General features: G+C 33.6%; 1 protein-coding gene across 2 annotated transcripts in view; it reads right to left on the minus strand.

The window, feature by feature from the left end:
- LOC145261079 (condensin complex subunit 1-like) overlaps positions 1-12357 on the minus strand; it is a 125660-nt gene that overhangs the window by 36835 nt on the left and 76468 nt on the right. For both annotated transcript variants that reach the window (XM_080119258.1, XM_080119257.1), the window contains 3 exons: positions 10309-10418; positions 6764-7020; positions 3188-3272 (listed from right to left, as the gene is read on the minus strand). In XM_080119258.1, the coding sequence (XP_079975384.1) occupies positions 3188-3272; positions 6764-7020; positions 10309-10418 (452 nt within the window). The remainder of the gene's footprint in view (positions 1-3187; positions 3273-6763; positions 7021-10308; positions 10419-12357) is intronic.

Raw genomic sequence — 12357 nt, forward strand, 5'->3', positions numbered from 1 at the left:
AATAATTTGGAAAAAAATTCTTTTACAAAAATTTTGTCAATGAATCAAATAACAAAATGATGATATCATCCGTTAAAACAGAATATAAATCACGCATGAACAATCCATTGATTTAAACGAAGTGCATTCCGTTTGGAAAGGATTATTTATTTTAATTTAGAAGTAATGCAAGGAGACACTTTATTGTGCTGATATAATGTTTTTATACTTATTTGTACAACAAATTTGGACGCTTATATAGTACTAGAGGAGGTACCCGGCATTGCCCGGGTGTTTCGAGGTGTGTGTGCTCTTAAATCAAAAAGAAAGGGGTAGGATTGAACCCGAAGCCCTGAGGCGAAGTTGGAAAAATGTGAAAAAAAAAAGACATGTTAACCGCTCGGCCAATAAGAAAGAGTTACTGAAAGACGTTTGAATTTATTCAAATAGGAAGAGAATTGACAGGTGCGCGCACTTATCGACTTAATGAGATCAAATAATGAGGTCGCAGTTAATATTTTCTGCGGGACAGTTTTTAATGAGGTCAAAATCTGGTTTGTTTGTCTTTACCCAACTTTGGGGAAAACCAGCTCCCCCCGTTTATTAGGGGAGTGTCCAGATGAAAGCAATTGTCTGATATGACGGTGAAAAGCCAACATTGACCAAACATGCGACCCCCCCCTCGTTTGTAACCCGTAGATATTATGATTTAGACGTGATATAAAAAGTTTTAAGAAGGAGTGAGCCGACCGAGAAGCCCGGCGAAAAAAGCCTTTTGCGGACATACACAAAAAACAAACGTACACACATTTTCGCTTTTATATTTATAGACTAGCGGGGGGGGGGGGGGTACCCGGCGATGCCCGGGTGCTTTGAGGTATGTGTGGTTTTGGGTAAATCAAACTAAACTAAAATAAAAAAAAAAGTTTTGGTGGGTGAGTATGAGGATCGAATCCGAACCCTTGAGACAAAGTTGGAAATTAAAGTGTGAAAAAAAAAAAAAAAAAAAACGTGTGACGTTAACCATTTGACCACCGCGACATACAGAGACACGTTTGAATTCATTTATTTAACTATTAAAAACAGGTGTCCGCAATAAAAGTTAACTCTGCTGCTTCCATTTGACCTAATTAAGAAGGTCAAATAGAAGTCACGCAGTTAACTTTTGCTACGAGGCAGCGTTTGGGTTTGTTTACCCAAATTTGACTGTTTTTTTCCCCAACAGATGTTGGGGAGGGGGAAACCAGCTCCCAATTGACCAGATTGATTAGCAATTGTATGATATACAACATTGATCAAAGCTGATTGCTTCTGGACGTTTCTCGGCGCGATGTCGAGAACACCTCCGTTTGAATTAGTTTCGCTTTTTATACAAAAAAAGCCCAATCAACACGCGAGAAGCCAAAATAGCAATAATTTTGTAAAAGTCGATGTAAATAAATCTAGACGCGACGGGCTTTCCCAAATCCTAGATATTTTTATCTACGGCCTATATAAACACATCTAAGCGATTGTAACCCCCCCCCCGGGAGCGTGTGCGAGAAAAGCCTTTGCGAGACATACACGAAATGGTCACACACATTTTGCCTTTTATATATATAGATTTTGAACAGATAAAAATTGCATTACATGCATTAAAATTGCATTTCCCATTAAAATAATATGAAAACTATTTGATACACTCATGTATCAAGCAAGAATTAGATATCTACACCTAAAATTAGGAAAAATTATCAAATAATAGAATTTTAATTAAAAATAAAAATTTTGCCATTCACGATTTACTATAACGCTGGTGCTACACAATCTTCATATTCTCATCAATATGCATTCTACATTTTGTCATACTTATTGAGACTTGAGAATAATCATTTTCACAGAATGACTGAACTATAATTTTCAAATAAAAATTATTTTTTTTAGTAAATTAGTGAACATTTGTTCCCTGCATTTGCTGTGGTTGTCATGATATCAAAACAAAAACAAAAAAAAATATAAATCTAAAATGAACAAACAAACTGTTTTTAAAACCACTTGAAAGTGCAAACATTTTATTAAAGGAAAAAAAAAAATCCGAATTTTTTTTTTTTCTTTTTTAGTTCTTACAACATTTTTCTTTTTTTAATTGAGATGTACCTTCAGTGATTTTTAAAACAGTTTATCTGTTCATTTTAAATTTATAATTTTATAAATGCTGCTTTAAGAGCTTCTGCCAATTTTATTAAGACTGGTTTATCACACACCTAAGCAGCTGATAATAAAAACATATGTTCAAAATAGCAACACAAGGGTACGAATATACAACTTATTGAAAAAAAACAAATAAAAAGGATCTTTTACTCTCTTACAATGGATTTTCTAAAGTCCAAAATTATTAAGATACATTTCAATTACAAAAAAAGAAAAAAAAAAAAATGTAAGAACTAAAGAAAACGATTTTTTTTTTCTCATTTAATAAAATGTTTGCACCTTTAAGTGGTTTTTAAAACAGTTGATCTGTTCATTTTAAATTTTATAAATGGTGCTTTTAAGAGCTTCTGCCAATTTTATTTTAAAAAATTTGTATCTAAAACTAGCGAGGGGTACCCGGCGTTGCCCGGGTGTTTGGAGGGGTTAAAAAAAAAAAAAGTAAGTATGAGGATCGAACCCAAACCCTTGAGGCAAAGTTGTAAATTATTAAAGTGTGAAAAAAAAAAAAAAAAAAAAAAAAAACGTGCGATGTTAACCATTGCCCCACCGCGAGATGCTAACGGAAACACGTTTGAATTTATTTAATTACTTGGATTTAGCAGGTGCTCGTTTTCAATGGGGTCAAGTTTTGACTGCGGGATAGTATTGATTTACTGCTGAACGCTTTTTTTTTCCCCCCCGAAGATGTTATAGGAAAAAGACTAACCCACATGTGGCGAGCGACAAATGTTGAATATTTATCTTCCCGAAATCGACCAAATTAAATAGACAGGCGAGCTTCGTTGTTAACTGTGAGATATTACGATTTCTATGTGATATAAAAAGTTTTAAAAAGTTGTGAACCGACCGACCGCTTCTCTGAAAGAAGCTTTTTGTAGACACACAGAAAAAGCGAACATACATACATACATTTTCGCTTTTATATTTATAGATTTAAATTAATGTACAAAATTTATTCTTAATACGAATGTTTTGTCTAAAAAAAACCCAAACTAAATCAAAATAGGTTTTAACTTACCATTCTGTCAAGCGAGATAAATTCTTCCAGTGAAGCATTCTTGATCAAATCGGTGAGGTTGTTTATAATTTTTAAAGCTTTCGTTCTGTGAGGAGAAAAAAAAAAGCTTTTAAAAAGACATTACTAAAATAGTGATAGATACTAGGAAGAGAGGTGAAAACAGATTTTAACCAGAAACAAATTTTTATCCATTACTAGCAAGGATACCTGGTGCTGCCTGGGTTGCGTTGGGACCCACCTGCTATACTTTAGATATTGAGCACTTTTTGCTAACAAAATTCCACTTCCATCCCGGGCAACGCTCAGTAAATTTTCTTGTAAATTTTGCATTCACATTTGTTTGCAATTGTTTTAATGCTGCAAATAAGATAAGGGGGTATCAGAATTTTGCTGCCAACCGTTAATCGATAGATCCATATGCTAAAAAAACTCTTATTTGCAGCAAAATTCTGATACCTCCTGATCTTCTGATTTTTCAGATTCCTGATTCCGATTAATCGTCCCAACACTAAGCACTGAAATATAAATCGGGAGGGGGGGGGCCATTTGTTTTATTTATCCAATTTAGTTGTGGAGATGGGGGATCAGGGATGGTGAAATTAGCGAGTGAAATAAAATATCGACTATAATAAGACAGTTAAATACACACACATAAAGGTTGTAGCAAGATGAACTAGCCAGTGAATAAAAACATGAAACAAAAGTCGTAAAGACTCGCTTAGATCTGATGAAGTCTGCACAAAAAATTAAATCTAAAAAAAATATAGAACAATCTGTGTAGAAGAGCAAACTTCAATGTTATTGTTGCATTCAAACAATGAAAGTTCTTGCTTCAATCTATGTGGAAGAGTTAGGGTAGCATTTGAATTCACAGAGAACGCCAAGCAAAACAAGGGACGAAGGGATAAGGATGGATCTGAAAAATAGTGATAAAGACTTTAACAGAAACGGGTCAGTTTTGAAGTCAATTTTTAAAAGCCGTCCAACACATACCATCATATAAAATAGATGTTAAACCCAATACGATGATAATTACAGAAACAAGCCGAGCATGCAGAATCCCTCCTCTATGAGTGAAAAGTTTACTTTCACCACGACTAATGTTTGTGCAAATTTCTCCCACCCACCCCAAAAATCCAAGGCGTGGTTATTGAGAAAAGTGCGAACAAATGAATGAATGCTTTGGGGGCAATTTTACCCCTATAATGCCCCCTAGAGTGGCAACCAGTTATCCTGGAAAATCTGTTCTGGCAAAAATTTAATTTCACCATGACTAATGTTTGTGCAAAATTTCAAAAAAAATCCAAGACGTGGTTATTGAGAAAAGTGCAAACAAACAATTTTGGGGCAATTTTACCCCAATAATGGCCCCTAGGAGGAGGGAGGCACCAGAGTTATCCTGGAAAATCCGTTCTGGCAAAAATTTACTTTCACCATGACTAAGTAAAAAATAATCCAATGCATGGTTATTAAGAAAAGTGCGAACAAACGGGGAATGAATTACTAGGTCCAATCCCTCCTTTGTCGTGTGACCAATAAATTATTCACATTTTTTTATCATTCAGTTGCGCATTTTAGGAATATTCAGAAACATGTAATTGTGATGCAAGCAGTTCCAATTACAGAGGAAGTTGAACCAAGCTTTGATGCTTCTACACAATATGAACCAAGCTAAACTAAACTTACTTTATAATTAAAAATAAGGAGAGAAAAGACAAAAAATATTTCAGTATGTTTTGTGTAGTTTGATCATATTCACCAGTCTTCAAAGTATGCAGCGAAACTCAGAATTCATGAAAAAAATTTTCTTGGATACCCAGTCATAAATAATACCCTATCAGTTTATATAAAAAAAAAAAAAAAAATTTTTTTTTGTAGTTTAAAGAAAAAAAAAGGGAGGGATGCTTTTTTTTTTTTTTTTAGAATGGCATTTATTCTAAAAAAAAAAAACAAAAATAAAGAAAAACTCTTATGATGTACCAACTTGTCAGGGAAATGAGTATTTTTTATTAATTTTATTTATTGCGGACCATTATCCTTATCTTTTCTTAGTGGTTTCACAACGTTTCGGCCAACTATTCCTCTGGTCTTCATCAGGTGGTAACCGCGATGGATAGGAACTCTGAATCTCCTAACTGCATTCACTGCAATTACTGCCTTCCGTAGTTGTTGAATCTCTACGATTCCAGGTGAGAATTGTCTGAAGATAGCGGTTTCAATCCTACCCAAAGTCAGCCAGAGGCTTAGTTGGCCAAAACGTGGTGAGACGACAACAACTACGGAAGGCAGTAATTGCCACGAATGCAATTAGGAGATTCAGAGTTCCTATCCCGTCACGGTTACCACCTGACGAAGGCCAGAGGAATAGTTGGCCGAAACGTTGTGAAACAACTAAGAAAAGATAAGGATAATGGTCCGCAATAATAAAATTAATAATAGATTAAGTAGTTTTGCTTTTTAAGAAAATCAAATTTTATGATTTTTAGCGATTAAGTATTTTTTTGCAGACATTGATGGGTTCTTGCTTCTGGAAAAGATAAGGACAAGGTTGTATGATTATATAAACTGATATTAAAAAAAAAAGTCTTATTTTGCATATCTTATTTATTTTTCTTTCAACCTTTCACGGTTTTCATGTTATGTTAATAAATTATTTTGTTTTAGATTGTACATTTACATTGTCTTTCTGACATTCTATTAAAAAAAGGAAATAGCCAAAATGATTTGTTCGCTCTTGAATTCAATTAAAATATGGTTATTGGTTTCTCTCGCATTGAGTACACAACTAGAATTTGATTTTCTTAAATAAAAAATAACTATGTGATCAAATTATATGATTTTTGGAATATGCCATCTTCGTTCTGTGATGGATATGTCCACCATAAAGACTTTTCTGCATTTTCTTTACGACGCTTCTATATTATAATAACAAAAACAAAAAGATTGAATTTCAAGTGAAACAAATGATACGTACATAATTATACAGTCTTAAATAGTAACATATCCAAAAATTACGAAAACCGATAAGGTAGAAAAATAATTAAAAAAGATTTGTGAAATGAAGCAAAATCACTATATTATGCTTAATAAAAAAAGAAACAAGTTGACAGGGGAGATAACTAAGTTCTGTTGCTTACATCACACAATGAATTTAATTCAAACAATTATTTTTCTACCTTATCATTTTCCATAATTTTTGGATATGTTACTATTTGCGACATAGCAATTACATAGAGGCCATTTGTTTTACTTGAAATTCGATATTTCTTCATTATTATAATATAGAAGCACCTTCTTTACTTTAAATTTTTTAAATAAATGCAAGAAAGGGATCAAAATATAAATGTTAATTTATCAGGAAGAAGAAAAAAAAATGACCACGTGCATTTGAAAATATGTCTCAAATTCTTTTTGTTTGAAAAGTGTGAATGACGAAAAAAGTTTTTTTTTGTTAATATATTTTGTTTTAAATAAAGGGAAGTAACACTGCATGAACGAATACAGAGTTATTGGTCTTGATTTTTGATTTAAAAAAAAAAAAAAAAAAAAACAATTGAAGGAGACAAAAACACAAACCTTTGGCTGCCACCGGTCGGGTTCAGGTAGATGCGTTTGTAGGCCATAATGGCCGCCTCTTTTATGGCAGCATCTTTGGTGGAGTAGAGCAGCAATAAAATCTGTCGGATTCCTTTCAACGAATCAGAGAGGCCAAACTCAAACATGACAACAAAGAACTCGATAGCTTCCATTACGTCAGTGTTGATCTTGGAACGAAGCATTTTACACATTAACGGAAGAGCTTGCCGAAGCTGGGTACTAAATGTCAGAGAATCCTTTAAAAAAGAAAAAAAAAAAAAAGGGAATATTACTGGAGATACAGTTACAAGATACAGCATTCCTATCCTTTCGCTGTTAATCACCCGAAGAAGGCCAGAGGATGAGTTGGCCGAAACGTGGTGCAAAAACAACAACTATGAAGATGAGGATAACAGTCCACAAAAAAGAACAAATCCACAAATTACAAACCGTTTTACAAGACAATGTCCAATTTTCCATATGTTTGCATTACAATATAGTTCTGCACATTAAACAGAGCTCCCGACTGATTTACCCTTTAAAAGAATCTTTGATAATAGCTAGAACTATGACGAGAGAATATTCTTTTCATTATTTGGACTCTTGAGTATATATCAGTTAATATCTTATGCTTTTAGATAGAGTGATATGGTTTTCAGTTGATTAACTTTGTCAGATATATACTAGAGAGTCAAAACAATGATAAAATATTCTGTTGTCATAGCTGTAATAATAATGTTAACACGCTTGGATCTATCGATTCTATTTCTCATTCATCTGTAGCTGGCTTCACAAAGTTGGCAACGTAAAATAATTGAAACAAGAAATTTTAAGAAACATTTTATATTATTTTGATTCTTCAGACTACTCTTCTCATTTTGTCATTTTTACATTCCGGTCGATATAACCTCAGACCTTCTTCAGGTATGTCTTGTTGACTTCAGGAATCTGCACGGAATTTCAAACAGAACCCGTTATTTAATCGACAGAAGTAGCAGGCTTTTGTTCCGTCAGCCATGACTGGATAGAAATCTATACAGAACAGTCACGTTGACACCAGTTCTCGCAAGATCACCAAAGTTAAGCAACGTCAAGCCTGACCAGTACCAGGTGAGTGACTATTTGAGAAAGTGAGGCACTGTATGTACCTAGAGGTAAAATACCAGGTTGGGAAACTGTCGCGATCTATCCTCCTCTTGAGGGTAGATAGGCCTCTCTTAAGCAATGGTAGGCAACCCGTATAGTGATGGCGTCACGATAAAAAATACCCTTGATAGCTCTAGCGAAGCATCAAATATTCAGCTACCAACAAGATTTAAATTGCACTACAAACTCGTGCAGCGAGTTCAATCTCGGCAGCGACCGCATGTTACATTTAGAAAGGTTTACGTTTAGGATTTAGAAATCTTAAGTAATTCACAATTGTGAATGTTGACCACACTGAGGATTGAACCTTAAACCTCCAGAAGAATAACTTACAACTGAATTTTATCGGTACCTTATTCACTATGTATTCACTGATCCTTTCATTGTGAAAATAACACTCAAGATGAGAACATTAGTCGGTACTTATACAGTTTAGTCAAGACATAAAAAAATGAAAATATTGAAAAAAAAGTTATATTTCACATATTCGTTATGAAACGAAGTTCTCCGAAAAAAAAAAAATTTCACTTAATTTCATCAAGTAGGTTTTTTTTTTTTTTTACAGCGAAAAAACAATTTATGATACCGAGCAAAAGGTTTGATTTTTAGAAAGAAAAGCTGGAATTAAAGATGGGGAGGGAGTGTCGCCACTTTACATTGAGTTATCTCCCTGTGGCATGTTCACAATGGCTGACTTCAACACGCTCTCATAAGAACGTGTTTTTCCGATGTAAAAAAACAAAAAAAAAAAACTACTTGATCAAATTAAATGAAATTTTTTTTCGGAGATCTTCAGTCCAAAACAGATACGTACAATATAACCTTTTTTCGATATTTTCATTTTTTAATGTCTTCATTAAACTGTACAAGTGCCCATTAGTCCAAAGAATCTAAAAAATATATATAATAAATCGTCGTCTCAAAAATTCAGAAACAATAAACCTTTCACAGAATACGAAAATATCTCCGGAGCCAGTAACCTCCTTTCTTTTCCAAACAACCAACATGCTTGAAGAAGGTCAAAGGACAATCCAACCGAAACGTTGCACAAATAACACGCAAGATGAGAACAATAGTCCGATCAATATAAGTTAATATAAAAAAAACCTTTCATTCATAATTTTGTTGTAAACGCGACACACTGCATGTCTTTTTTTTTTCTCAACTATTATGGGGCAGTAAACAAAACAAATCGGTAATACAGTGTGATGAGCATGATGGAAAAAGGAAATAATGTTCCTCGTTAAATTCCAACATCACGTCATCCTGCTAGCGATAAAATTTAACAAAATAAAATAAAGTGAGAGAAAAGGAAAGTTAATCCGGACAAATAGCAACAATACATTAAGGTAAGGTAGGCAACAAATTTATATATATATATATATAATAATTCAATTAACTTTCTTGAAGTTATATATTTGGATTTTACCGTCACTGGATTATTTATCTTCCACCAGACTATCAATTCATGTGTAATCACCTTTTTCTTAACGATAGAAATACTGAAGAACTTATTTTGTTTTCAAGTAAGATCTTTGACTTACTTGTTGTTTCATCAAATACTTTTATATGTAAAATCCGATCCCGCATTTTGCTAATTCCTACCCTCTGATGAGAAGGAGAGTATTTCTTTGAAACTCCACGGATTAAGAACTATCCACTTATCTAGTGTTTCCTTTTCAGATTAAATGTGTTTTTAACATTTTATTAACTGTTTGCTCGTATATATATATATATATATATATATATATATATATATATTAACAAAAAATACAGGGTTATAGTCAGCTAATGCATTTCCTTTACTAACTTCCTGCGTAGCGCTACCAGACGTGATAACACGACAAATGCGTTCCTTCACTTTTATTGTTCTTCAGTATTTCTATGATTAAGCGATTTATTGAATATAAGAAAAAGACACTATTGAAATATATACAATAAAAATTGACAAAATTATACAGGTACAAATAAGATTTTATTTCCACTTTTAATAACACAATTTTTTTTTAAAAAGTTTTGTTTTTTTATTATTTTAAATTTTATAAGAAATAGGTTTATGAAATTATAAAAAAATTTTTTTAAATTTTTATAAGTTTTTTTATTTGAAGTTATTTAATATATGCTAATCAAAAAATAAAAATATTGGAAAAACCTGCACAAAGGAGCTATAGGCATGAGAGAGAAAAAAAAAAAAGCAAAGAAGTGATTTGCCTTGTCACCTCTTCCAGTAGAGCTACGCTGGAAGTTAGGAAGTATGTTAGCTGACTATAACCAAAAGCAGAATCCTGCTAAATAGTGGAGAACTCATAAGTGGTAGGTTCTAGCAATTCAGGTGGAAATCCATTTCTGAATTTAAAAATAAAATACCATCAGCAAACTCACATTGCTGTAAAACTTACCTTCAAGTACATAACAAGAACTTGCTGTTTTTTCAATTCATATGTCATTTCTGCTTCAGCCTGTTGGACTTCTGGGGTGCAGACAATTTCACAGTTCATTTTCTTGGCTTCTACAAAGAAAGTGACAAACCATGGTTTACTGCTTAGCTAAAATAGGCCATCTATTATATAAATCTCACCTATCTGTTTAAATGTATGTATGTTTGTATGTCTGCCTAAAACTTTCGACAGAGGTGAAGACTTTCACAAGATTGGTATCATTTTGAAGCTTGACCCTTCAGACGACAAATATCAAAAAATTAGCTAAAAACATTAATTCCTTCACCCTTAACTGGGCACTTTTCTATAAGGAGGGTGGGGTCGCTTTTTTTGCTAATATTTTCAAAAGTCATCCCCTCTTTTCGATTGACTAGACTTAATTTAAACCTTTAGCCACTTCTGGTTTGGCGATGGACCCAACGGCAAAAACGTCAGGTTTTTTTTCACATTCTTTTCCTCCTTCACGATACGGGTTCAAGCCTACCTACTACCACTTTTTTTCTTGCTCAACACGCAGGTTATAGTGCACGGTAAGAAGGAAAAATTTAGGGTTAAAAAAGAAAAACCTTGCACGCATCACACTGCGTACACATGCTTGATAGACTTTTCCCTTTGATCGACGTCAGTAATGCTCTGCAGATTTGCAGAAGTTCTCTACTCTAATTCGTGCAATCACACTACCAGCATCTGCTCCACACTTTGCTCCAAGGGAAAACTTCTCGATAACCTCAATAGCCACACCTACCACACTTTATCAGCATCCATTATCTTACACTTTATGCACAAATTATCTTCTCTCAACTTATCAATGATATGCCACTGCACTTGTATATCCTTGTATGCTTATAAGTACCACAACATTATGAATTCCTTATTTAAAAGATTTTGTGATGAACACACATGGAAGCGCATAAGAATTGTGTGCCAGTGTATGAGTCGGGCCTACCTGCAACGAAAAGCGAACCTGGGACCTTTCGATTGCAAAACAAGTCTATCAATGAGCTACATCCATCCTACCTACAGCAATGATAGAGTTTCACCCAACAGCTATAAAAACCAAGCGGATAAATTATTTGGGGGCAGTTGAAAAAGATTGCCCTGTGTTACTGTGTTTGTAATCCGCGTTGTTCGGTATCGTGTCGAGGACACAGTATCGTTAGGGATCGTGTCGACATAATTGACAACGTCATTCAAGATTATGTCGAATCGATTGACAACGTTGTTTGGGATAGTATTGAGTGCACAGTATCGTTCAGGATCGTGTCGAGTCAACGGTATCGTCAGAAGTGTTCAGGATTACGTGGACAAACTTGTTTTGGACCGTGCTGCCATGTGTAATATAAATATATATACACATTTATATATTTTTTTTAGCATTCTCTCTTCCCTCGTGAAGTAACAGATTTAGGCCTTCAGATCTTGTACAAAAGGAGAAAGAAATAAAAGGGAATCGTGCTTCTATAAATAGCCGCTTGTAGTAACTATGCCAATTAAAAATAACTGGAAAACTTTAAGGAACACTTGAAAAAATTGGCGCTCACAAAAACTTTACGGAAAACAATCTAGAATTTTCTTTTTAATTATGTCAGAAGTTTAAGAAATTCAATCTCGCTTCCCTTTGTCCTTTAGTCCTTACATTCCATGAACAGTGTTTCTGACAAAAGAGGAAGAATTGCTGCTTTCTGTGTTGTAATCTATCCACCTAACACCTATCGTTGGCTAGTTTTTGCCTCTGAAGTAATATTTTTCTTTCTTTTTTTTAAAGCTCTTTAAATCAGCTGTCTTCATGACTTGTTTGAAGCGATTTCTATCAAAAACAATCTAAGCCTGGAAGATATCATTTTCAATTCCAAGGAAGATAATAATTGAAAGCTTCATTTGAAATAGACATGTTAATTCCCTTCTTTTTTTTTTTTCAATCATCTCTCGTTAAAAAGAATGAATCAAACTTATCTCCCTTGAAATGGAGTAGAATTGAATTTCTTGAATAATTAAACAAAAAAAATAAAT

The sequence above is a fragment of the Euprymna scolopes genome, chromosome 37 (genome assembly GCF_053919585.1).
Source record: "Euprymna scolopes isolate OS-2025 chromosome 37, ASM5391958v1, whole genome shotgun sequence".
Taxonomy (NCBI): Eukaryota; Metazoa; Mollusca; class Cephalopoda; order Sepiida; family Sepiolidae; genus Euprymna; species Euprymna scolopes.